At 42.0% G+C, this 27,858-nt stretch overlaps 1 protein-coding gene across 2 annotated transcripts; it reads right to left on the bottom strand.

The window, feature by feature from the left end:
- Positions 1-56: 56 nt before the first annotated feature.
- On the bottom strand, positions 57-27,105 carry MIA3 (MIA SH3 domain ER export factor 3). 2 transcript variants are annotated; one of them, XM_032183919.1, is made up of 29 exons: positions 27,052-27,105; positions 26,364-26,497; positions 21,177-21,263; positions 17,317-20,239; positions 16,024-16,308; positions 14,818-14,903; positions 14,026-14,157; positions 12,759-12,780; positions 10,588-10,676; positions 10,358-10,435; positions 10,146-10,256; positions 9,267-9,338; positions 8,600-8,704; positions 7,722-7,844; positions 7,492-7,615; positions 6,596-6,651; positions 6,416-6,506; positions 6,140-6,278; positions 4,434-4,535; positions 4,287-4,347; positions 4,132-4,167; positions 3,969-4,036; positions 3,582-3,679; positions 3,317-3,448; positions 3,075-3,143; positions 2,871-2,947; positions 2,616-2,684; positions 1,817-1,973; positions 57-1,430 (listed from the first exon to the last, which is right to left on the bottom strand). In XM_032183919.1, coding segments are annotated over exons 1-29 (5,856 nt in total). In that variant the 5' UTR covers positions 27,053-27,105; the 3' UTR covers positions 57-1,101. The 2 variants fall into 2 exon arrangements, with proteins under 2 accessions (XP_032039810.1, XP_032039811.1); XM_032183920.1 differs by lacking the exon at positions 57-1,430 and having other exon boundaries at positions 1,906-2,687.
- Between the last annotated feature and the right edge of the window lie 753 nt (positions 27,106-27,858).

The following is a 27,858-nucleotide window of genomic DNA, read 5'->3' as shown; positions in this document are numbered from 1 at the left end:
TATGTGCAAGCCTAGTATTTTTGTTTATTCATTTATATTTTTTAAAAAAAAGACAATCTTATGAAGTACAGACTTAGTATTGAAGAACAATTTAGCTTCCTTGCCACTAAGATGCAAACTCACCTCTCAAACCTTGCTTAATGCTCCCAAGCCAATCTTGAATGCAGAAAGTGGTTATTCAATTCCTTAACTTCTCGAGTGCTGGAGCCCCAGCCTGTGTTTCTGTACTAACCACATGACTATGGAATTCAAGAGCTCAGGGTGTTCAGAGTTTCCAGCTCTGTTCTGCCCTTCAGCTGAGGAGGTCTGTATCCCCCACCATCTTCATGCATGAAGTGAATCAGTAATTTTCTAGGCCAGTCCAGCATAACATTCAGTTAATCATTCATCTTGCAACAGCTGCAGTTACTCAGCTTTGACTTAATTCTTCAGCTTGGTCACAGCTGGTTCAATAAGGTAGCATTATAAGGTAGCATTCTCTGGTTACAATGTCCATTCTGAATGAAAAATGGCACTGAAACAAAGCAGTCAGGGTTTAGCAAAAGGAATTTGCTTTTTATTATAACCTTCCTTTGAATACAGTGTCATTTGTGCTTCTGATCTCTGACCAGACATCTGTTAAAAAAAAAAAAAAACAAACAACCCACACCTCACAGTCCTCATGTAAACTCCTGGACTAGAACAGCTGCAGCTGAATGATGTGATGGAGAAGGCAAGTAAGATAGCATTTTACTTAAAAATTATTTCCACAGGAAATGATTTGATTTACATTTTTCATGAAATTAGTTCATTCACCAACTGGTTACAGAGGCTACATTTAATTAGAACTAGCCACACAGGTACTTCCTTTCTATTGCACGTTTAGAGTAGGTTCAAGTCCATCACAAAAAGGTTCTTGCAGCCCAAGAGGATGGATGAGTTTAAGGTGATCATAAATGCACATAAAGATGTCTGCAGCAACTGGATAAAAATTAATCCTGCAAAAGCTGAAATATACTGAAATGAGACAAATGGCTTCAAATAGAAAACCATTTCCTAAAATCCTGACCGCAGGAAGTGTGCTAGAGTCCATTCCATTGAGCTGCTGACCAGAGACTGCAGTCAGGGCTTCTGCGCTGGAGGCTGTGTATAGTCCTTGGAGCCTGCTGGTGCTGGAGGAGGGCCTGCAGGGTAGTCTCTAGGTGCTGACAGAGGCAAGTCTCTGCTAGGAGAAGGTGTATAGTCCCTTGAGCCAGGCGGGGGTAGCTGTGGGCCTTGAGGATAATCTCTCGGGCCAGGAGGACCTAGAGGTCGGAAGGAAGGGTGCCCACGTCCATACGCTCTGGGATCTGGAGGGGGTGGTAGCGGGCCAGGGGGCAGATCTCTCATTCCTAATGGTGGGCCAGGTAAGAAATCTCTTGCAGCTGGAGGTGGTAAGGGAGCGCCACGAACTAGAAGGAAAGGAAAACATGAGAGGTAAATTAAAGTGTACTTTGACATAAACTTTGATGCTCCCAATTTCTTCCTCACTTATTAATTTGCTGGAGCAGTTCTGGGGTAGGTCATTGTCACATGGCCTGTGAAGTCTGCATTAGTTATATTCTCATGCCTTTTGGCTGCTCGTTTCAATTTTAGACTAAGCAGACAAAAACACTTTGGCATTAAGGAGGCTTGGGAAAAAGAAACAGCCAACCAAACCTTCTGAGCCAGACAGCTAGACCTCATGAAGAATGGGGAGGCTGCATTCCACCAGGTGGCAGATTCCCAGCTCTATAGCAGAACCCGGAACTTATGCCACCGAGCTTCTCAGTTTCAGCAGAAGGTAATACAATTGTACCTAGGGGCACAGGAAGAGGCCGGGGCCCAAAGTGTCCACGCAGAGGAGCTGGCGGCGGTCCGTAACGAACAGGTGGTGGGGGCGGAGGTCCCATCACTGGAGAGGTCATGATGGGTGTCCCAGGGAAAGAAGGCGGGCCTTTGGGACTAACGTTAGCCTGCGTGAGATCAGGTTAAAAATCCAGTATGTTACTCACTGCATCAGAGAAACCTCGACAGTGCCGAACACCACAACCACTCACCTGAAGGCCGAAAGGTGGAGAAAACAAGAAAAAAAAAAAAGACAGCCCAAACTGCAGTAACCAAGTAGAAGATAAGGAAATACACTGCACCATCACTGTCCCTTCACCCAGAAGGCTGCGTGCACTACCTAGGAGTGAATACTTCGTGTATCTTCTGAGATGGCAAGTTTCTTGAATACAGCTTTAGCTAAAGAGAAGATCAAGCAATCTCTTTTGGCTGATAGCCCTTTGGTAAAGGACCTAGCACCATAAGGTACATGTGGAATTAAATAGGACAGGTAAGTCAGCTTCTTAAGATTACTGTAGTCACTCCAAAGTTAAGTGTTTCCCTGCAGCCCTTAACAAGAAAGGTCTCATTTCCTTAATTCCATAAAAAAAACAACAACAACAAAAAAAAAGACAGCAACCATTCATCATTAGAGAAACCTTTCAAGATATAAGCCCTTGGTTAGTTTTGCAGAGTATTTTGTTATTTAGCAGTTCAGAACAAGAACACCAAGCCTGTTACTCTTCTCCATCAAAGCAGCGTAACACCATATTCAGCCTCTGAATACTCACTGTAGGTGGTTCAATAGATGAAGGTGAATCAGTAGTTACACAGGGGGCCTCAGACTCTTTGGGAGAGGGCTGCTTTTTTTGGTGAGGGTGGAAGGGGACAGCAAATAAGGATAGTGACAGGATATAGACAAGACAGAACATGACAGAGTTAAAGGAGCAGCAAGAAGTACAGTGAATCATGTATTAGAAATGGTTCCTGAAGGTTGTTTTTTTGGTTTTTTTTTTTTGTTTTTTTTTTGTTTTTTTTCAGCTTACCGCTCTATCCATTGCTGTGGAAGGGGAGGAGGTTCTTGGCCCACTACTGATCAGGGATGCTACAGCAGGCCCAAGATCTGTAGAGAGAGCCATACATCTTTTAGTGATGCTCTGGGAAAAGGAATATTGGTCTTGAAGTTCCAATTCTGAAGTGAAAAAATAAGCAAGTACATTGCAATTGGTTGCAGAGACCACATAGCTTACCAGGCACAGACATCCTTCCAGGAATCTCTGGTGGCCTTCGTGGAACAGAGGGGCCATCTACCACTGTACCTTAAGGGAAACACCAGAGATTCTAATGAACACATGCTCAAGCTATTTCTATTAAAATAAATAAGTCTCTGCATTACTAAAGCAGGTGTCAATGTCGCTACAATCAAGATCAGACCTCCTTGGGTTTGTAGCATATAGGATACACAGGACAGGAAAGAAGCTTCACTGCTTACCAAATTCACCTCTTGAGCCTTCCCTTCGAGGAGCAGAAAGGGGCCGACCAGGAACTTCTATCATCTGTGTCGGTGATGGATTTCCTCCACTCACAGGCGATGGGCCGAAAGAGCCATCTCTACTTAAGGGCCCTACATCAAGAAATAAAAAAGTGATGTACTTTCCTACAATGTATCAAAGCCTTTTTTTTTTTTTCTTTTTTTTTTTTTTTTTAGAATAAAATAATTTGAAGACCAGAGTTTTGGGAGAAATGGCAGTATTTACCTCGTCGTGGTGGAACTTGACGATCGGGTCTGCCTGGAGTTGGCTTCACAATTAACGGTCTTTGAAGCATAACAATTTTTTGGTTCACTTCTATTAATCTAAATTTAAAAAATAAAGTTATTTTTAATTCAAGTAGCACATGTGAGTTGCATTCATTAGCATGAAACAGTATCACAAGCAAACTGCATTGTAAAATGTTACAGCTTTTACCAAGAAATCTTACTTCAACCATCAAAACAGTTTAATAGTTTAAACATCAGTTACCTTGTATGCACACTGCCCATTTTACACAAAAAAAACTGAGCAACTGGCATAGTTTGAGCTCCTCCCCTCCTAAGAAACACAGCATGTTCACAGCGCAATAAAGACAGCCTGTACTGTACTTACTTTTGTCTCAGGTTGGCTGCTTCTCTTTTTTCTTCAGCCAGAGCTCTCTCAGCAGAGCGGGCAATAAGCTGTGAGGGAAAATTTTGCCAGCTGCATTAACTGGACCAGCCTGAAGCCAAATAAATATTTTTTTTTTGTATCAGAACGGGAAGGACATTCTTACCCAGTTGTCGTGTGCTTTTTTCTCATGAGCAGCAATCTGAGAAGAAAAGAATTGTATTAGCTTTTATTTGTCCAACAACTAACATTTCCAAGAACTCAGAGCATTAAAAGGATGCAGGAAATGGTGAAACAATAGCCAGCAAGCAGGTCATTTACCTGGTTTTTGTATGATCTCTCTGTTTTTTGCAATTCTTCTTCCATATCTTGAATCCTTTGCCTGTATAAAAGGAAAGAAGCTTAAATAAGTTTTTTCCCAGCAGCTGAAGTAAAGGAAAATAACAGTCTTCAGAAAAAATAAGTTACTTGTAAACTTTCACTTCCTCAATGGCCAGCACGGCTTTTTCATCTGCAGCAGACAATTTCTGCTCCTTCTCCTGGCGCTCATATTCTTCTTGAGTTAGTTTTCTACATAGGGGAAAAAAAAACTGAACAGTGCAACACAACAAAAACAAACAAACAAAGCAGCAACACCATACAACCATACTACATCTACTACAACTCAAAATCAAGGAAGATTAAAAAAGACAAATGCCATCTTTTAAAACCAACAAACTGTGTGTAAGATCTGAAAATTGACAGGTCTTTCCAGTCAATTCTACATCGTAAGAATCTAACAGTTGTAGAATAATTCATCTCTTCAATCCCAAAATTTACTTAACAATTCCACAGATGATAATCCAGATTTAGAAAGGTACAAAGAAATACGCAGAGCTAACATCTAACTGAGGAAAGGTCTAGAGAAAAAGGGGGAATTTAGCACCCAGGTAACAAACACCAACAGTCATCAAATGTGTGGAAAGAAGCTTTTTTTCAGTATTCTCCATATCATTTTATTATGGGACCAATTTTCACACTATTTTTAACCTTATGGTTCGCTAAATAAAAATATTTCCAGAATAATATAAAAAATTAAAGAGGCTCACTGTGTGTTTCTATCTTACAAAAGCTATCCCACAAAACTGGAGCCATTAAACTCATAGTAAGTTAACTATTGCTAACAGCCAGTTCAATGTAATCCACCTCCATAGCTACATGTAGAAACAGTTTTTCAGAAATACAGGTAGTCCTAAATTCAAATCAATACGTAACAACAGACAGTGTAACTTCCTAAAAGTTTTGGAAGGAATATAAATTCTTCAGTCAGAGATGCCAAGTTTTTTCTTCTTAAAAATTGAGCTATCCTTTACCTCTCTAATACGTGATTATTACATCTGGGTCCTGAGGTTACGAGATATACAGCCTCACTACTGAGGTGCTATACAGCCTAAGTTCCTTAGCCTGTTCCAACCCTGTGCTTCTCCCAGCCCACACACTTGAACCTTAGAGCTTCCGAATTCCCCCACATTTGAACCTTAGCGCTTTAAATTGCTTCTCCATTGAATTCCAGTTTTCTTACAGAATTTAACTGACAACGTCCCTGAATCCTACCTAAAGTTTTCTCCACAGAACAATTTTTTTTTTTAACAGACATTTTAGTAAGTAAATAAACGAATGCATGAATGCTACATGAATAGATACGCATTCGTTCTTCACCAGTAGTGTTTCATTCACCTCAGATATCACCATGAACTCAATTTAGCCCTTTGAAAAAAGCAAAAAGCTCACAAGGCTAAAACAGTAAGTTGCTACATTATGAAAATTAGATTCATTAAACTAAAAATCAGAATAAGTGAAACAAGTCTTTATCAACATTCTCTATCTTCTCCTTGACAATACGACATACCAACCACAGAATTCTCAGACCAAACCATGCTTGGTCTCCCCCAATTATTTTTTTTTAATCTTTGTTTTTGTAGAAGACAATACTGTGTGTGAAAAGTGACACTGTTCTCAAGTGACATTCTTGAGAATCTGTGGGTAGGCTACTAGTTTGAACTGTATTTAAATGGCAGTCATCAGTTTTCACTCTAAGTTCAACTTGAAACCATTTGACCCTACTGAACAAAGAGCATGTGGATAGTGCTTATGATCAAATATGTTATCTCGTGAAAGAGTAATGAAAGGCTTACTTCTGGAGCGCCATTTCTTTCTGCTGGTAAAGTTCACCAAGAATCTCTACTTTCTGCTGTAGTGTTTTACATTCATTTTCCAGTCGAGCTTTGGCTGATTGTAGCGAACAGGAGTCGTGTTCTAGCTTTTTTATTTGCTCTGTCAGAGAAGCAAAGATAAGCAAAAAAAGTTGAAGGGAAGTTACAAAGAACTGTTATGCCACTTAAGTGTCCTGTTTCTTTTTAAACTACAAACAGCATATTGTCCTAAGCGATTCTTTTGCTAAGCCTACCCACCTTCCAGCTCATGTCTTGCTGTTACTTCGTCACTCAGTTTGGACTGCAGAAGATTTCTATCTTCTTCAACTATGGATAACATAGTTTTTACCTAAAAATAAATAAATAAATAAAAAATGTTTAGGTTCTTAGGCATAGCAGTAACATGGCTGCATTTATTAGGTATCTTGTGCAGCATACCCTGGAGACGTCCATCATCTGCTTAATCTGAGTCTTCATCTTTTCATTCTCATTATCTAGAAGATAAAAAATAAGGAAAACAAATTTATTTTTAACCCCAATTCTCTGGACTCTGTAGCTGTTAAAAATAATACTCCCTGCCTTTTAACCTGGGAGAGGTCCAAAGAAAAAAAGGGGGGGAGGGGACAGGGAAAGAGGACAAAATACAGTAATTCAAACAACAAAACTGGTAGATTTATTTCAAAAGACATTCCAGAAGATTTCTCCTTGTTGCTACTTCTAGCCATGACACTAACATGAATGTGAATGCAGCATCCATTATTGGACACAGTATGTGAAAATCAAGAAGTGGGAATTTACAGCCCACTTATACTGTACAGTTAGAAAAACCACAAGAAAGGGGAAGGATTCAGAATCAGAGACACAGCAAATGTTTACAGTATTAAGCAAAACAAACTTCCTAAATAGTCTTGCAAACTTCCACTCCAGTCTTTCATATTAAAAGATGTGATTACCCGAATTAGCTATCTATCCTGAGGTAACCGTAATACTCGTATTAAAATAACTGTAGCCTAGCAACAGAACTGAGATTCTCAGCTTTCAAAACAGTCCTAACTGCTAACTTCATTACACATTTAATTGTTTATCTTTAAAACTCATTACACTTACAACACACCTAAACAGTAATCTAAAAACAACAATCTTAGCGCTTTTATCCACTTCTCCCTTCATTTGGATATTTTGTGTTGACTGGAGGTTCAACCCGTCAGTCTCGTAAACCCACAAGCAGCTACACACGTGGATTCTCCTTGTTCCCCATATGACACAAACATAACACCTTACATGTATATCCTTTAGCTACTGTGTGCAGCAGCCAGCAGGTAGGATTACTGTACCTGGCAACTCTCCATTGGCCAGATCGTCCCCTCTACTCCATTCATGCCCTTCACCATCCTTCTTGGCCTCAGATGAAGGATCTATGTCAAGCTGCTTCAGCTGCATAATGCAGTTAGTTAGAACCTAGTACAGAAATCATAGGATCACTGAAGGAAAATTGCTCTACGTTTTAAGTATTCCAAAGTATTTAACAACACGTACTGTTTAAGGCTTGTTACAAAGAACCTACCTCAATTTCATTTTCCTTATAGGCAAGTGCTTCTTCTATGTCCTTCTGAGACTTCTGATACAGTTTAATCTGCTCACTGAGCTCAGTATGTCTCTCACTCCAGCCTTCAGCTTCTTTTAGCAGCTGTACAAAACACCAAAGCAAGACGATTTCTTACATTATTTTGAGTAGAGGCTATGCGTAACAAATCTGTTTTACTACCAGCTCTGGTGATAACCGATCACCACAGGTCAGAGATCAGGTGTGAACTTAATTATCACACACATCACTAGTCTATTGGTAGAACTGGATGCTGGGAATCTTTTTGCGAATTCCACTATTAAGCAGTTTTCCAAATTTTATGTTTTCACATCTGCTATCCCAACATCAGAAACAAACTGCTCACATACTTCAGAACACGAACAACTAATTGCAGCCCAGAGGTTAACCAAACCAGATTACTTAAAACAGCATTTACTTCATGTATGAAAAAAGAAAGCACAGAGACACTTGCAAGTATCTGCAGAAGTACTGTCATGACATTTCAGGGCTAAAGGGGCTCTTCATTTAGCTTTGCTTCAGAATTGTTTTTTGGCAATTTGTGACTCTGACATCCCAAGTAGCAATCTCCTGATCACACAGTGACACCGTATCAGTGCAAGTTTTCTGTGAAGTTACTGACAAAAAACAAATCACTGGAACTGGCAAAGCCTGCATAACGTAGGCGTGGCTAACTTGCACAAAAAGCCTGTGCAAGAAGCATGAGGGGTTTAAATATTAAACGTGAAAATTCTAATACATTAAGAAAACTCAGACACAGTAAAGATACACTCAAGAAAACTAGGAATAAAGCCCTGATATTTAAGTCAAAAGGGAAACAGTGTCTGGTCAGAACTTACTTGTTCCTTGCTCTTTTTCAGCCTAGCATTCTCCTCCTGCACATGCTGGAGCTCTGACTTTACCTTTTCTTCATTTAATTTAGCTTCATTAAGGGCTATCTGCACCTACAAATGAAACAAACAAACAAAAAAAATGAACAAAAAGAGTGATAAAGGTCAAAATGTAATAGAGTAAGAGCAACATATTACCGGGAAAGAGAAAAAAAAATTGTACATGCACAAAGTGAAATCTTACAAGTTAGCATTTTCTATTAGATACTAGGCATGAATTTTCCTGCACAGAACTTATACCTGTGACTGTTGAAAGAATGTAGATACCTTACTGAAGCTTTTCAATACTTAAAGGGGTCTTATAAAAAACAGATGGAGAGCAACTTTTTGCTCAGGCAGACGATGACAGGAGAAGGGGGAATGGTTTTAAAATAAAATAGGGGAGATTTAGATTAGTTGTTAGGCTGAAATTCTTCACTCAGAGGGCAGTGAGGCACTGAAATAGATTGCTCAGGGAAGTTGTGGATGCTCCATCCCTGGAGGTGCTCAAGGCCAGGCTGGATGGGGCTTTGAGGTAGGTGTCCCTGCCCATGGCAGGGGGCTTGGAACAAGATGATCTTTAAGGTCCCTTCCAACCCAAACCATTCTATGATTGTAGATGACAGGTAATCTTTACCTCTGAAAGCTCAGCAGAATGCACACTGATAGCCTCTTCAAGTTTCTCCAAGGACTTCTGGCTTTCAGAGATCTATACAAGAAGATGAGCAGTGAGTCTGTATTAGCCTAGTACACGGCATAACCTCAGTGTGTCATTATTTTAACCTGTGCATGTTGAAAAGCATAAAAAGAATTCTTAACGCCAACAAACTACCATTCACACAAGCCATTAGACTAGCAGCAACAGCGCTGCCTTATCAGCAGGGCAAGGAATAAAAACCACCCTGCACTTCAGAGTCACCTTTCGCCTTTGACTCTGCCTGTGCATGGCTGGGAAAGCTCCCTTTATACCTACGCTGCCTAGAACCAAAGTACCACGTGTTGCTGTCATTAGCAACAACCTTTGATCAAAACACTAAAGAACTTGTTGGAGCTTTCTATTATTTCAGCAAATCAGGCTTTAAAAAGGGGAAGGAAAAAAAAGAAAAAAGTATCACCTCTGGACACAAATTAGGGGCAGCTTAGAGATCTTCACATTTACTATCAAATTAGATGCTTCCTCTAATCACAAGAACAGTTCTCTTACCAGCCTGAAACCTTCAGCCCATATTGTTATGGAACTTCCCGGCTTTTGCTAGGATTTATTAGACCAGCCCACAAGTGGAATACATCTGTTTATGTATGAAAGTATAACTACAGAAGCTCACCAAATCTTAAAAAAACAACAAGAGTCAACAGAATCTCCTCCCAAACTTGGAATGAACCTGAAATTTCATTTCAGTTCTTTTTGGAGGTGGGTCATCTCATTTTCTATACCTCTCTCCGTAAATGAACAGGATGCAGCCAGTTTGTAGGGCATTTTAAGGACAATGCAAGACCTTAGTATGATTGCTCTTACTTTTTTCTGTTTCTTCTCATTCTGTTTTCTCTCAGTTTCAAGCATTGAGTGCAGACTTTTTATTTTGTCATCCAGTTTACGATTTGCTTCTTCCAGTCCTTTGACAGTGTCCTACAAAAAAAAAAAAAAAAAAAAAGGTACAAGACCAACTAAAGCAAGTTATTTTATTAGCACATTTGTGTTTAGTACAGAGATGATTAACTATTCCTTACCTTAAGCCCTGCGGTTTCATCAGAGAGAATATTTTTTTGCTCTTGAGCTGCTTTCACTGATTCCTTTGCTTGCTTTATCTAAGCACAAGAACAACCAACAGAACTGAGGAAACTGTCAATGTAATATTCAGTAAGAACAGAAAATAAGAATATACTACCTGTTACACCTACTATGACAATAAACCAATAACAAAGTCAGGAAGGCAAGAGGCAAGAACCTAGAATGATACCTTTTCATCATATTCTGACATCTTGTCTAGGATTTCCGTTTTTTCTTGTAGAAGCTTTTTAATCTTTTCTGCAAGTTGCTTTTCAGTCACTAGGAAGAAAAAGAAAGCTTATAGTAACTGTACTTCACATCCTGGAGGAAAAAAAAAAATAATCAGAGCTATCACTTTAGGGAACATTTTCAAGAAAGGAATAAAGCACAAGTCAGGACAGTTGTAAATTTCCTGGCAATTAGCCCTTTCTGCAGTAGTCTGAGCATCTCCAGCTTTCATTTAAAGCTAGGACTGAAAACAAGACCATAAGGCATTAAATACTGATGCAAAGCATAGGGCTCTTGCATCCAGTTCACAGGAGCTGGTCACTGACCACAGAGCAGAGACAAGCGAGGTGCTGGCTAGAAAAAGAAAAGGTACATTCAAGGGAAGAATTGACAGTGAGGATGTTGGAGTGGTCTCAGACTGCTGTGTGATACTCAAGGGAGATGCAACCATTTTCCCTAACAACTACTTCTTTCTGCTGTATAGGAACTGAATGTTTGGTCAGCAAATGATGAAAAAATAGGATGAAAGCTCTAAGTTGGTGGGAACAGAAAAGAGACCGTCAGCTAGCAGATGGCATCACTGAGCCTCATGGAGCTGCACAGCTTTCTAACAGACACTGTTTCTGGACTTCAAAAAGGGCTGTGACCTTTCATCCTGAAGGTTCTAAGAACTGTTCTTTAGTCATGCATTTGCTTCTCAACCCCAACACCTCTCCAACCAACCTTTAGGATTCATTGTACATTATTAACATACTTAAATTACTTTATTGCAAATTAACGCCGATCCAATTGGAATTCTTTTTCAAGTCCTAAACCACCCCCGTATTTGAACATCCCAAGGCCCATTTGCCTCACAGCAAATCCTGGAGCACGAACAACAGGAAGCACCGGTTGTTCCAACTGCATCCTACACAGTGCAATTGCAACTGCTACTCCTCTGTCCTCTTTTACGTGAGGGCTCCTGACCTAGATGTCTCCCGGCCCTTCCTGCTTCCAGCAACAAGTGCTGAAGTACAAGACAGTTCTGAGCACTTTAAGGGGGAAGGAATCCCCACATGAACCCACTCTCCCAGTTTTTACTGTTGTGATAAACAGCAGGTAATAGATTTTATCTTCAGTATTCCAAATGTAATCTATCATTTTTGTCACTGTTAATGTTCCTCTATTTTATATAAAGGCTTTTCAGTACCAACTGAATCTATCATACTTGAAGAGTATTTGTACTTAGCTTCAGTAGTTTCTATACAAGAAAACATTTAGGAGAAAAAAAAAAAAAAAGATTAGACCCACATTCCACGTTCTTTCAGGAAAGGCTTTTAAGTAATTTATATACCAGAATAACAGTGTTAGAGAAGAGAGAAAAACACATGTTTTCCAGAAAAAAATCCCCTTACAGACTTAAGATGGATTTTTTTCGTCTTGCCAATCTGCATGAACTGTATGGAAAGAAACTGCCGTACAACTAAAACAAAACTAGAGAGAGATGACAAATAAATAGTATGGTTTGTGAGGAAACAAGCAGAAAGAATATACGAAGACGATTCTTTCATGTTTTCATTTTGTATTAAATTACAAATTGTAGCAGTCACCATACTTTGAATTCTACTTCCTTTCCACTCAGTACCAATCTTACATACATCAAGCTATGAACTAGCCACAGGAATATCCACGTATTTACATCTACATTTAGAAGGTCTCTTCACAACTGTAAAGCAACTAGTTTCAGGCTCCCTTCAACACAAAATGGCAAGAGGAATTGGATACTGCTTTTTGTGAGAAGCACCAAGCAAAAGCAAATTCACTGTGTTAGAAAACAGAACAAGTTCTTCTCCACTGCCATCATACCAATTAACCAAGGATCACATTTAAGTTGAACCAAGTGGAGCTTTTCCTTGCCTTTTTTTTTTTTTTTTTTTTTAATTTGCAGGTGTGGAATGCATTGTTTCTCCCAATCAGAGCATGTTCCAAATAGTCAGATTTAAGTAAGCATCACCTACCAGCCTAGCTTATACCATAACCAGATTTAGCATTATCCTTGAAAGGAAGTGAAGATTAACACTGTCCACTGAAATGATCTTTAACATTTTTATATGCCTAACCATCAAGTACACCAAAAAGCACAGTGAAACCTACCTTGATAGATTCTACTCTTTACCTACAGAAAAAAAAAAAAAAAAAGAAAAGAAAAAAATTAGCCATAATGAAGTGAAAGTGTCCTTTTTTTTTTCCCCCTATGGAAGCAAGTTACCACACATACCCAGATTAAAGAAGCATACAGAAAGTACATCCATCACTGCCAACAAGAGTGTTGAATAACACCACAAACAAGCTTAAGCTGTTTTCTAATAAAAGCTTCTAGGCTAATGCCCTGTCCTAGTGCCGAAGTAAATATCTGTTTACTTAGTCACTGAAAGGTTGCCAGTAACTGGTCACATCCCATTAAAAATAAAATAAAATAAAATAAAAAAATAAAAAAAAAAACACAACAACACATGACAATGGAACTATTTTGCATCAAACAACAATCATGAACCTGCAAACATAAAAAACACTTGCACCCCCAGCCTGACCCACCATCCTAAAGCAACGCATGTTTGCATTACAGGGGCTCATTTCAAAACTAACACCATTAAAAAGGGGAGCTTGTGAATTTCTTTATGCTGTTATGTATCAACAGTATTTTGCATTTGAAACTGACATAGTGCATTAAACATCAAAAGTCAAGCAGTGAAAAAAATTACCGGTGTTACTCCAGATAATATTTGGTTTTAGTTTACTTTTGTCAAGACAAGATGAAGTATTCCACAGATTTCCAGTGCATGCCATCACTGAATTGGATAGCTATAATATAAGCTGTACATAATGAGAGCTGATGATGGCATTTTTCTTGCACTGAAAGTTATCCATGCATGAAAGAAGGGAAGAAATGCAAAGTGAGAAGCAGAGTGAGGAAGAGGATCTTCGGTGAGAATTATGATCAGGTTTTTAGGTTTTGTAGTATGGCGTTATGGACAATATGAAGGGTGTGATTAACTGCTTGTTCTGGACAGCAACAGGCTCCAGCATATAGAAAGCTTTTCATTGCAAATATTCACTGACCCTTTCTCTCTTCGGCCCTCTAGATCAATATCATGTTCCCCTGCTTTGCTTTAGAAATGACCTCTTACTAAGAAATCTTCAGTTAAAAGCTTAAAAGGAATGCCTTCTTAGTTTCAAGAAAATTGCAAATTACTTTAGCTATGAACCCTAGCATTTGGTTCATATTAATGCTTTAAACGGAAAAGGTAAAAATGCCAAAGACTGCATATTGCTTTGGCGTTGGTAATGCTGGAAGTTTAGTCACAGAATACCGCTCAGCCAGTTAAGTATCAGTAGGCTCCTAAGCAGGAATTGTACTCACTGAAAGGCAGGTTCTCCAGAAGATTACAGCGAGCGTGGCAATTCCCACTAAGGCAGTGATAATAATAGGCTCCCATGGAAGTCCATGGAAATCAGGCCCAGGACGAATATCCTCAGGCAGGGTAGCAACCAACTAAAAACCAATTAACATTGAAAACTGTGAACACGCTTGCACCAAGCACACGGGTAAGACAAGCAGCCTGACAAACGCTTTCATCCCTCTCACAGACCCAGAGAACCATCTAGAGCTTTCTTGCAGGCTGTCTGTAAACCGAAAACCGAAAACGCAGAAAGAAAACCACCAGGCTGCTGCGCTCAGGAGAGCGAGCGGGCGCTTGAGAGACACCTGACAACCACCCCCCGCTGGCGAAGGACGCGGCTCTCCGTGCACTTCGTGACGGGGCGCCAGCAGCCGTCGGCTCTCCCCACAGATCTCGAGGCGGCCGGAGCCTCGGGACAACGCCGCGGTGCCCCGTTCCCGAGCAGGGCTGACCCCTCACCCCCGCGGTGCCGAGCAGGCCGCCCCCCCCACCCTCGGGAGCCCCGTCCCATGGCCGGTGGGTAGCCGAGCCGAGCCGAGCCCAACGTCCGTTAACGTTCGTTACCGGCCGTTACCGGCCGCCCGCGCGCGCTGCCCCTCCCTCACCTGCAGCAGGCGTCGTGCCGGGGGGGCCGCCAGGCGCGCGGGGCCGCCCGCGGGCTCCATGGCGGCGCGAGCCAACTCCAGGCACACGTCAGCCCGCGGCTCCCCCCGCCCCCCTCCGCCGCGTCATCGGCGCGCGCCGCGACTCACCTGCAGCAGCAGGCGGCGGGCAGCGGGCCCCGCCCCGCCCAGCGCTGCCCCTGAGGCGCCGCCGCCTCCCTCGCCGTCGCCGGGGGCTGCGGGAGGGAGAGGAGCGGAGCGTTAGGCACCGAGCCGCCCCTCCTGCCGCCCCGAGCTCACCCCAGGGGACAGCCCGCTGTTACACGGGGGGTCCCCACCCGGCTCGCTGACACGCTGCTTCCCCGCCTGGGCAGCGGTTCCCGCAGGAATTCCCGGCGAACAGCGTGTAACCGCAATGAAGCGCGTCGCGACGTGGAAGAGGGCTCTAAAATGCAGCTGAATCCCATTGCTCGACTCCATATAGAACCCAAGAGCCGTTTAAAATTCGTTAGCTACCTTTACATCCAAATTTTCCCCTCAGCAGTTGCTTAAAAATGCTCGGCTAAGGGTGCCGTACCTCAGGTGCACACACAGGCTGAGCAAGAAGCACCTGAATTTTGTCTAAATGCTCAGCAAAGCACAATCAGAGGTGAATGCAGAACAGCAAAGCTGGGCTTAGCACAGAGAACGGTCACAGGTAATTTGATATCAAAACAGAGCTCGGGACGATGACAGTAACAGGATCCCTCCTTGGCACAAGGAGCGGTCAGCAGAGGTCAGCATGTTTGCTCCAGAGGGAGAGGGACTGAGTTTAATTTTGCTCCCCTCAGCAGAACTGAGTCAAACCTTTCTCCTCCTCCAACAAACCCTTTAGCCAGAAATGACTAGGTGGCTTAAGTGAGGCTATAGTCCTGCTGGAAAATACTTTTGGCAGGGATATAGCCCAGAGTCACAAGTTTGAAAGAACAAGATCATGATTCTACAGCCTAATGGCTGGATTGCCAGTCCACTCTGCAAGTGAGGAAACCTGGGCTTCCAGTCATTTCTGCTCTTATCTGCTACCACCCCGAGACACAGTATACCAGCCCTTGCATAGAGTTAGGATTACAGTGCTTACAAGAGAACATTATTTTTCTCATTTCTATAGCACAAAAAGGTAGTAGAAAAACCTCTGCTGAGTGGCAGCTACACAATACTACCACTAGAGGGACTGTCACAGATTATTAAAATCTGTTAGGATTACAGCAACACAGAATGGAAACGTTAGTGAAAAATCTTGCTATTTGCCTATAAGAGGAGCATGGCTGAATGGTTCTAAGAGCAACATAACAAAACAACCAGATTCGAAAAGGTTACCTGCAGCAGTATCTTCCCTTGCACTCTCTTCTGAATCAGTTGACCCAAACAAAGTATCAGCCAGTGGCAATCTTCTTTCACTATTGTACACTTCTTTGGCTTCTGTATTATCCGAAAAGCTGGCTTCTTCAAGCTCAGGTGAAACATTAACACTTTTCTCATCCTCCTCTTCAGTATGCTGAACTGGCCTCTTATCTTCAAGTTGCTGAAATTTCTGATTGCTCTCATCAGCAGCATTTGGATTCCTGACAGCATCTGTGTCATATTCATCTTCTTTTGCATCACCTGTAACAGAAAGACATGAATTTAAGCATTGAACTGATGTGCATGTCTTACTCCCAGCAATCTCCAGTGAAATACTGCATTTGACAAAGCTATCTTGGCACTTTTTGACACTTCAACTTGTGTACTGCTTCAATATATTCTCGGTCAAGTTTTAGTGGCATCTAATTAAATGTTCACATGGAATTTACAGAAGGTATCAACCACTGACCACGCAATGAGACATTTCCATTGGTTGTGATGTGACTTTATCAGAAATCACATACTGAATGTTTATTACCATGAAAGAAGTCTTGCTAAGAGCATGTCTTACTACCTTACACATTAATTAGAAACCAAACCAAAACAAAACAAAACAAACAAAGAAAAAATAGCAAGACTGTAGCAAACTCCAGCATGGGTTCTTCCCCTGCTAAAAGATCAGTTTGTTCAGTATTTCTACTCTTTTTTATGAACGTGGACCAAAATAAGACAATAGAGACATCTGAGATTTTTAGGTGCGTGGATTTAGTGCCTGAATGCTGCATTAGTCACTGCATTAGGGGCTAGCTAGTTCAGAAAAAAAGACTCCTCTAAGTATCCTAGACCATTTAGCACTTCAGTGTATGCATATCCACATTTCTTGAAAGGGGAGCTGGATGTCTCCTCCTAGCTGTATTCACCCTCTGATCCCCCTTTCTTACATAGAATCTGGCCCATAAAAACAAACATAGCGAGCACAATCTCTCGCAGGATTTCCCACCCAGCACAATGGCAAAAATATGCATTAAAAAGAAATAAAATGCCAGCAGATTCTGCAGGTTTTTTTCCAATTCTGTTCCGTCACCCTCTTTTTAAAGCTTCTCTAGGTTACATAGCATTGTCTGGAATATGGTTTTACTACATTTATTGACTGGTTTGGGGTTTAATGATTTATTGATTTTGATTGGTTTTTGCTGTGCAAGTGAAAAACACAAAGCTTTCATGAACTCTACACAGAATGGCCATCATACATGCATTTAAACGTCCTACCTTGAGCATTCAGCTGATCATCCTCCTGTTCGAGAAAAGATGCCAGTGGGACACTCTCGCTAGCGGATGAATATTTACTTCTTAAAGAATATATTAATTCCTGAATATCATCCATCAGTGCACTCTCTTCATCATACAAATCCATCTCTTTCACCACCTCCTCTTTATTTTCTGCTACCCTGGAATCCAGAACTTTCCCTACCACATCCATAATGTTTGATTCTGAAAACTCAAGTATCTGGTCCAAAGCTTTTTCTATGTCTTCGTTATTATTGCTTGCCTTCCGAGCAAGCTCCATCTCTACCTTCATGTCGTGAAACATGGCTTCTATCCTAATCACGTGTTGGAGCCCCAGATACTTGTATAGACGCATTACACGCTTTTCATCAAGGAAACCTCTAATGATTGTGAGCCGCTTCACAGACTCGCTGTATTCTGTCACGGTGTCATTTGTGGCTGCTGAAATGTCAGCAGGGCTGGGGAAACGTGCAGACTGCTGGTGGTCATTTCCTGTATCTGCTATATTTTGCTTCTCTTTTGAGCCTCTCTGTGGAATGTCCTCAGGGACATGATCTTTCCTTTGGTGAAAGTCATTGCTCTCCTCCATGTCAGAAGATTTGAAATTATATTCTTCCACAGATGACGGTTCCTCAGCTTCAGAAGACTCCTCATCATCTTCTGCGGTATGTTCCATCTCATCCAGTTCAGCATCTTCATTCGCTGGTACATCAAACTCTTTGTTTCCAGTCTTGTGTTCATCTTGCATGCTTATTATTTTTTTAGCCTCCTCAGAAAACGAGTTTGTTTCCTCTCCTGTTTCATAAGTAGGATCTGCAGTTCCTGAAAAAGCTTCACTTGGTATTTTTAATTCAGGGTTTCTTCTTTCAACATCTAGTGTATTACCCTGTACATTTGCAACCCTTGCATGCAACAGCTTTGCATTTGCAGCATTCTCATCTTCCAGTAGTTCTTCTTCCACTTGTTTCAAGTCAGCTTCATCTTCAGCATCTGTCTCTTCAGGTTGTAATTCTGGCCTTAGGGCTTTTTCTCTAGCTAAATTTGTGCCAAGATCTTTGTTTGAATCTTCATCCTCAGTATGAGCAGTTCCTTGCTGCGTAAAATTTGCTCTATTAGTATTCTGTGCAGTACTTCTTGATTTTTCTTCAGGGGAACTTTTTTCAATGCTTTTTTCAAATCCTGTCATCTTGCCAAGATTCCCTGAAAGCTCTTCTTTCACATCTGCCTCTGAATACTCAGTTTCATTTTCCCATGGCCTAGGTTGCTCAGCAGCTCCCCTATGGCTTGGGTCTCCTTCACCTGCAGGTGTTTCTTTTATGTTTCTCCCTTTTATTTCAGGTTCTTCTTTAAAAGAGGCGGGTTTTTGATTTTCATGATCAGCCTCCCCTCTTTGTTTTGAATCTTCTTCATGTCTTAGAATTTCTTTCTCCACAGCAGGCATTCCATGCTCCAGTTTGGCTTTTAAAAGCTTAGTATCTCCTGTGTCACTTTGAGATCCATTTTGTACCTCTTCCACTGGTTTGGCTGGAACATCAGCAGAAGGATGATCTCTTCCTTTCTCCTTCATTTTCTCCCATAACTTTTTGTGCTTTAAATCACTCTCGGAGATCTCTTCCAAGGTGTCATCCTCAAACTTCTTCTCCTCTTTCTCTATTTCAGCAAGTGGCACTCTTTCTGGACTTTTGGTCACATCACCAGCAGGTAGACCTAAAGCATCTTGCTTGCTTTCAACAAAGGGTTTGGTCTTCAGACCATCTCGTGGACTGGGTAAAGCATGAGGATCAGGCACGGTTGTACTTTTCAGCTCTTTAGTATGCAACACCATTTCATCAGCCATAAGCGGCTCTTCAAGCTCTTCGGTTTTGTTTGCTTTTTCTTCTGAACCTGGATCTCTTGCACCTATAGGTTCATTTCGAAGGAGCTCTTTGGAGAAATCCTCAAGTTGAGCTGCTGGTGCTTCTCTCTTGCTAATTAGCATCACCTCATCCTGTTTCTCCTTTGTTTGCTCAGATTCAAATCTGTCCACATTCATACTGTCCCCTGACTTAGTGAAGGCATCCTTAATTAATGCATCTGAATCAAGTTCTTCCTCATCATCTCTTTGGTTATTTAGCTCCATAGCACCTTCATTTTTGTCAAATTCATGATTTTTTGACTCAAAGCTGTTGTTTTCATCAGCATCTGAATCCCCTAGGGATTCCTCCTCTTCTGCCATAAATGACAGCAAAGGGATTTCTTCAGATGGATCTGCAAAGTCTGACTCCTTGTCTGAATCGTGAGCATTAATGCTCAAGTCTTCATTAAAATCATCTTCCGATGATGTAACAAGGCGAGTCACTTCGTCATCTGATACAACAGCATCAGCAGTTGAGCCAAATTTTGTTTTCAAGTTTATAGAGAGCTCTCTGTCTAAAAGTGTATACGCATCGACTTCTTCGCTCTCTTTGTCAAGTTGACTGGTTTCACCCTGAGCAGTACTAGAGTTTTTGGTATTTTCACTTTCTAGCCCTTTTAGTCTCTCATTTAGTGTTCCTTGCAAGTGCTCATGTGCAGTTTGATCTCCCTGAGAGTTTTCTTCATGACTACTGACACTGGAGTCTACCCTAGTACCTTCAGTTCCTTCTATAAGAAAACTATCTACTTCCTCTGTCATGGTGAGGGCTTCCTTGTCTTTCTCTATGCTTAGTTCAACATTGTCTGCCTCCAAAGCATCAAGGGACTGTACTGTATCAGCCTTTTCAACCTCCTCCTCCCCTTCAGTTCCTTCAGCTGCTTTTGTCCTTGGATCGCTTGATTCAGTTTCCCTCTCATTTGCTATTGTCTCTTTCGATGACTTCAAAAGTTCATCCACATTATAATTATCAAAATCATCCCTTCCGTCATCAAAGCAAACAAAGTCTGTTTCCTGAAATGAAAAATAAGATGTAGTCAATTTCTATTTTCTACAGTGAGGAGATCCAATCCATTTGGTTGACTGCAGAGATGCAGCAGCAAAGCAAATGTTAAATGTTATTAATCATGCAGAATCCTTCATCCTCAGAATTCCTTTTCAAAGCAGTTGAAATTTTGCCCAAGGACTCGTAAAAACCTTAATAAAAAGTTCATGCCTTAACCCCGTCAAAGACCTCCTAGCGAGGAACAAAACGGAAGCCAGCAATGGACTTGACAGTATTGTAATTTACTCGTCATCCACATCCTGAATTAAAACCAATTCTATTGATGAATGCAAATAACAAGAAGAAAATGCCACTAAGCTTCTTTGTCCAAGGCTTTATTAGCTGGTAAATCCTCAGATGACTAAGCCCTCCAAGCAGGAGCTGCCTGTCACACAGTTTCTGAAAACGAAATTAAAAAGTCGTGCAAACCACTGAATACAATTTCATAAGGGTCTGAAGCTGCATCCATGCAGTTCTGGAGTTACTAGCTATTAGTACATAAGAGCCATTTGTGTAAGGGTTAAAGGATCAATTCTAAAATCAAAGGGCCAGCATTGCAAGTTTTGTTTGTTTCTGATAATACTTTAAACTTCTAAAGTTTGAAAACAATTCTGTATACCAAACAACTTATGTGTGAGCCAGTTAGCAGTGTTTCCAGAGCTCAATCCAAACAGATTTTGTTGGATCAAAAATTAACTTTTCAAGAAAAGAAAAATCAGTGCCCACATTTTGGTAATCACACATCCATCCACATACATACCTGTGACAAACATTTTGCCACCCAACATATGCAGCTGCTTACCAACAACAGATAACTAACGATTGCCAGTATCTCCATTCTTTTTCTCACTGATAGTACTGAATGCTGAGGAAACAGTAACATCACAAAAAAAAAATAAAACTTACATCTGTTGGTAACTCTAGCTCCTCATTGGTATAATTATGATTTACTTCAAGTAGATCCTTTGGAAAATATCCAAAATCACTTCCAACCTGCCAGAAAATAAGCAAGCAAACAAAAAGCAGTAAGGAAGTTTCTGAAATCATATGACTTAAAATCCTTATTACAGACACTAGTCACAAACACATCAGACTCACTCTTGAGTATTTCTAGATGGAGTTTGACACAGTAAGTAGAAGAAAAAGATTAGCAATACCTTGTTTCTACAAGAGTTTTCATTGAGGTTGTATACCTACATTGCACAGTACCTTTGTGAAGTTGGTAAGTTTTATCATTTGTGCTTCCAAGACTGACATCGTTATTAGCAGAGTTAGGAGTAGAAGCCCGAGCACTCTGGCTCGCATGTGCCTTAACTGCTATTCTGTGCTCGCGTTACTGCCATATTTGCCTTCAGTATTTTCTCAGGCAGTAAGCAGAGGAGGGTCTTTGACTAACAAGACTTTCATTTGTGTACAACATTACGTGACTGTAAATAAATTTATATTGTAGTTCAAGGAAAATAAATAAATAAATAAATTTCTTAAAGCGGATTTTAAGAAAATGAAAAATTGTCCCTGAGGTATCATAATAATGTATTTAGAAAACTGGGTGGAAAGTATATATCCCCACCTGTCAATGCATCATTGATGTGCAGTGAGCAATATGAACAACAATTAGTTACAGATGGCTATTTGAACGAGAGGCAAGATGCTACGCCAAGGCAAACAGTGGAAGACACGAATCTCCCTTATCACTCACTGGGTAAGATACACAGTAATGCTCACTTGAGAGTTCTGACAGCTGCTGTCAAGAAGCCAATATTAACAGCATGCTATCACTACACAGATTAGATAATCCAGGCAATTAGAGCCTGGTGGACACACCCAGAAAGGTGCAGCATTCCTAGAGCACCAAAATATCTGGAAGAAAAAAAAATTTGGTCATTTCCTCAATTTTTGTTATTGAAAGAGGAAAACAATTGCCAATTTGCTTGCTAAGCAAACAAAGTAAGTACTGGTACACTATGGGTACACTTTATTAACTATTCCTCATTCTTAACCTACAGTCCATAGTTGAGACCTCTGAAGATTGTTAGAGAAGAGGTTAAAAAAATCTACTACATCCCCAATCACACACACTTATTTTGTGAACACACACTAGAGAGACAACTGATTACACTCTTAAGGAAGAGAGATCATGTATGCAGGTCTTAATAGAACAAACCTATTATTGGGAATTGAAATTAAACCAAACAAGTCAAATTAAAACCTTGTCTTTGTGCTGAATACCACGGTTTTATTTTAAATTGACATATTTCTCTCTACAAACATGTATTCCAGTTTTAAATGATCTCTCTTGAAAACAAAAGCTGAAGCTTCAAAGTAGCCTCCTTACAGACTAATATCCATGACTACCATTATAATTAGGCATCACAATTGGGAACTCATTTAGTATAACCCTAGCTGTTGACCATACAAGTCCTCTGCAATGACCCAGTTTGCCACTTATGTGGTTTATGAGCAATACATGATCTGCATGCCCAAAATTTTGTTTCTTTCCCTATAAGTCCAGTCTTGTAAGAGAAAAAAAAATATGCCCCACTGTGCAAATAAAGGAAACATTCCTTATTCTATACAGATATGATAGAGGAAAGGCATTATGAATGCCAAGTAAATGAGGGAGAAAAAGATGCATCCTTCACACCACTCCAAAAACAGTTTCACTCCCTTCCAAGACAAATTGCCCTGGTGGGACCAAACCATGAGGCTGTGTACACAGCATCTATCCCCACCAATGCCCACGTGCGACAGCCAGCTGTGGCAGTTTCATCAAACACTGCTGGCTAAGAAGCCAGATCCTTACACCACCTACCTCCATGAGAGAACAGACAAACACCATAGGTACCTAAAACTGCCAAAACACTGATTAAAGAAGAGAGACAATTTGGTCTGCCCTTTCTGAATGCTGGCATTGTTAAGAAAACACAGAGACAACGGGAACAGCTTTCCTGATCCTCTGGATCCTCCAGACATACTCTGCCTTCCTGTCTTATCCAAAATTTACCTTTCTTCTTTTCTATTACCCCACCATATAAGAACAGGGAGGAAGTGTGATCTGCAGCCAAATCCATTTCTTGTAACATGAGGCCAGAAATAGTTTTCTCAACCTTGAATTAAAGTAATAAACCTCAGCCCTTTGCTGTACGATTAAATAACAATCTTCTGCAGCAAGAATTTAGAGCTTCTTTGCTGAAATGTTTTGATAAAAATGAGTGATTTTAACTTGAATTATCTATGCTGTTTTGGAGCTCTGGACCCTACTAAAGACAAAGGCAGAATGCAGGCAAACTGCATAAGAGAAAAATCTACATTGCAAAACTTGACATTGTAAACAATGTGAGGTGGATGCTAAAGAAGAAGCTACTTGTACAGTAGAACATGGTGCACTGGACAATGACAGTACCAGATACGCTCCACCTTTTGGGGAAAAAAAAAAAAAAAAAAGCATTTTCTTGGAACTGAGCTACTCATGAAATTCACGACATAAAATCACTGTTAAATAATGTTCATAGAATTCTCCTAGCGTTTGGCTTTGTGGTATTAATGAGGTTTAAGCAGGTCTGCTAAAAACTGTATGCCAGGTCATGTACAGAATATGTATTACAGCTGGGTGCCAGAAGTTTTCCGTGTGCAAAATACTGAGCTCAACAGGAATTCTGCAAGCAATGAAGTATGACCCAAGTCTTGTATAAAGGCTCTGTTTTGTTATAATACAGTATGTTTACTGACACTGTGCAAAAATCAACAGTAGCTTGAAAAGGGTGGAGTGAACTCGATAAGCAAAGAAAATAAAGCCCAAACCCAACTGGTATAGATTTTTCAGCTTTGGTGAATCTTTCCTTAACAGATCATTTCCCTTCTGGTCAGAAATACTATTGCAATTTTCATGGCTCCTCAAAAATCAATTCCAGGATTAGAGCCTATATTTATAACTCTTTTGAAATAAACCCCAGGTTGCAGTAGGTCAGACTTCTCATACAGACGTTCTCCTGATCTCTGTCCCCATCTGAAGGTCAAAAAGTCAAAGCTGTCCCTTGAATTGATAGCTTATAACAGGCCCTAATAAATAATTTTCCCCAGAACTTCATCAAATGGAAGGAGTCAGTAGGGTAGACACATGGGATCAAATAACGCACATAGGCACGAAGTCATGGGACAAGATACCAAAAGGGCTGTAGCCGAAGGTAACGTGCCTTCCACTGGACTATGTTTGAACGCAGAGCTCACCAGGTAGCTTGTTTTTAATTAGCCAGCAGCACACAACAGGCATGGGTGGCCTGCATAAATCAAGCTGTCCAGCCGAACCTGGCATAGGAAGTCACAAAGCCTGAGAGAGACCGCAGCACTGCTTGCAAGTAGGGTCAATGGCCTGGTCACACGTACCAGTCCCCTACTGAACCTGCAAGGAGAGGCACCTCTGACCACTCTGCAGCATTTACAAACTAGTTGCAGTATTACTATCTCGGCAAAAGCAGTCACTAAAACCAGGGAAATGAGGAAAAAAAGACCATGGCCACTGACTGAATTGAATTAGCCTAATATCACTGTCCTGTAAGAAACAGAAAACTATGTGACACAATAAAAAATACAACAAACAAGTCGGAGTTTCACAATTCTTTTAGACGTGCCAACTTCAGTTTTTACTTGTTAAACTCAAAGCAAAAATCCTTTTAACTTGGAGACACACCTAACTGTTGCATGAGCTTCCTATCGGTGAACACGGTTAAACTGCAAATTAACTCAGCAATTACCTTAAACGTGTTGTCTGATCTTAGAGCCTGTGCTACATCTCGTTAGTAAAAGATGCAAAATTGGCCCCATGCTACTAATACTCATCTCAAGAACTGGCAAGCCTGGAAACCTGTAACATCTAATTAACCAGATTATTTATGGTACAGTATATGTCAGAAGGGAATTAACAGCACCATACAATTATAAATCCTTCTTCTTTAACCACTGCTGCAGTTTTCTGTTCTCTCCTGTATTGTTCTAATTGGATTCAGCTCCTGCTGAGAGCCTGGCTGTCCACACCCTGCTTGAACAGGTTAGAGAAAGTGATACATCCTGCTTTCCACTAAATCACTGGGCCCACAGCAAACACCCAGCTGTGGCTTTCAACCAGTCTAGACCACTGTCACAGCCAACTGCCTTCCTTTGGTAGCAGGCCAGAGTGAGAAACGAGATTGAAATAAACACTTCGGACACACAAAGAAGGTGTGTGGGGAAGCAAGGGAAGGGGACTAAACAACCGCCACAATTTTCAGGGGAAGCCCACAAAACCATCTCTTCCTTTAGGGTTTCTCAGTTCTGCTTCTGTCAGGCAAGTAAGTTGTATATAATGAAAGCCAAGATAAGTTTTGTTTTGTTATTTTTCGTTTGTTTGTTTTTTAATAAATGTAACTGCAAGTTCACATCTAGAGAAGGGCTTGCCACAGGGATACTCCTTTCCTATTAACGTCACTCTCTCAGATTGCCAAAAGAAAATGACGGCCTAGATACAGTCGCTATTCTGCAAGCTGCTACAATGAGTTACTAAAGCTGAAAGACATAGACATTTTAAAATACAATTTGCCTTAATTCTTTTTAGCTGTGTTACTTTTTCTTCCTTCAATTCTGCATGCAGCTTAGACAAAAAGGACAAGACAGCAGCTGAACATTAGGAAGAGAGATGTAATTAAAACATGTACGTGGAACAATCTAGCAAGATCCCACAGAGGGCAGGATGAGACCACGTCATGGGTAAGTACAAGTGCAGGTTTAAGTCTCCCTAGATGGGATGGGAAGCTTAGCTTCTAGATAGCACAGGGGTCACCACTTACAGTGCTGCAAAGTATGGTTTTCTACACAAGGGAAGCTTTCTAAAAGAAACAGTTTTATCCCACATTAGCATACCCATTTTCCCACAGATTTTAGTACCTCAAGTTGAATGCAACTCCATCCAATTTTACATTGGTCTCAAGACAAAATGGCATTCCTTATGTTATTTCTCTATGTTAAAAACCCCACTCCTTCTTGCAATTTTTTTTCTTTTTGCCTTGTACAAAAAGAAAGTGCCAAGAAGAGCAAAGAGAACAAAAGCTTTGCAGTACTTACACTTCCAGCCCAAAGCTCCGTAGATTTTCCTATTAGTTTGTAATATACATACACTGCTTCTCCTTTCTTAAAATTTACAAAGCGGCAGTCGGGACCTTTAAAATCCTTCATTGCCTTCCCTCGGCACATTAACACTGTAGGGAGAAAACGAAAAGTGGAGTTAGCGTTGGCAGCGCAATCAGGCAGCCTGATGGGAACGCGCCGAAAACGAGGCCTCCCTGCATTCACGGGGGGCAACTCTCAGGTCAGGAGCTGAGGATGTGATTGAGGGAGTAAGATTGGAGGTTAGAGAGAAATAAACTCGCTGGTGGAGTGCGTGATAAAGCACTCGAGGATTACTTGAGAAGCACGCTACAGAGCTAAGCGTTAACGTTAAATAAGATGGGCTGGGACCTGCTTCACGGCAGACCAGCCCTCCTATTACCCCAAGCACAAAAAGCACCCACGGAGGGCACTTGTGACAAGAGCGGGGGAACCACGAGCCCAGCCGGGTGGGTGCCGCTGGCGAGCGCCCAGCTGCGGGCAGGGGATCGCTGGGGATCGCTGGGGATCCCCTCCCCAGCACCGCTCCCCCCGCACCTCCCGGGCCCCTCTCCCTGCCCCCCCGCCGCCCCCTTTCCCTCGTTAAGCCCCCTGCGGAGCGGAGCGGGCCGTGCTCGGAGGCCCGCGGGCGGCCGCCGCCACTCACTGCTGCACTCGGGGTCCGCGCAGCGCTTGCGCTCGGCGAAGCGGCGGCCCAGCTCGGGCCCGGCGGCGGCGCAGAGCAGCGGCGGCGGCAGGGGCTGCAGCAGCAGCAGCAGCAGGGCGAGGAGCAGCCGGGGGTCCGGCGGCGGCGGCGCTGCGGCCATGTTGGCGGTGGCCGGCGGCAGGGAGGGAGCAGACACGTCAGCAGCGCCGGCGGGAGGGCGATGTGGCGGGGGAGGGCCCGCCGCGGACCCTCCCTCCTCCATCCGCCCGCCGCGGCCGAGACGGGGCCCCGGCACCTTCCCCGCCCCTGCTGGGGGCTGCCCCGGAGCCTCTGCACGGGGCCGGGTGGCCGTGAGGGGACCCCAACGGGACCCCAACGGCCGCCGCCGCTGACGAAGAGCCGTCGCCGGGCCAGCCTGCCAGCCCCCGGCAGCTGTCCCGGCGAAGAAAGTGCATGCAAATAAAGCGGTGAGGGCGAAAGTGCCCCAAACATCGCACCCTGCACCGGCCCGGCCTTCCGCGGCCTCGGTCTCCGCTTGCTGCCCCGTTTTAGTCGTGATTGCTTGCAAGGCAAAAGTGTGCTGCTCACGCGTACAGCTTTCTGTTAGCTCCTCGTTGCATCTATTACGTTTATATTGTTTTAGAGAGGCTTTCTGCTGCTAAAATGGCAGAGCAGCAGAAGTCACAACAGTCACGGACAGAAGGGAAATTAAGAAAGCACCTTCTCCACCTTTGTTTTCAGACCCATATCATTCATTCACCGCAGACTGGGCAAAGGGCATAAAAGACAGCCAGGAAGGGATAGGTA

Source organism: Aythya fuligula, chromosome 3 (assembly GCF_009819795.1).
Source record: "Aythya fuligula isolate bAytFul2 chromosome 3, bAytFul2.pri, whole genome shotgun sequence".
Classification (NCBI taxonomy): Eukaryota; Metazoa; Chordata; class Aves; order Anseriformes; family Anatidae; genus Aythya; species Aythya fuligula.
Note: the sequence above shows the minus strand (reverse complement) of the source record. Positions and strands in the feature narration are given on the sequence as shown.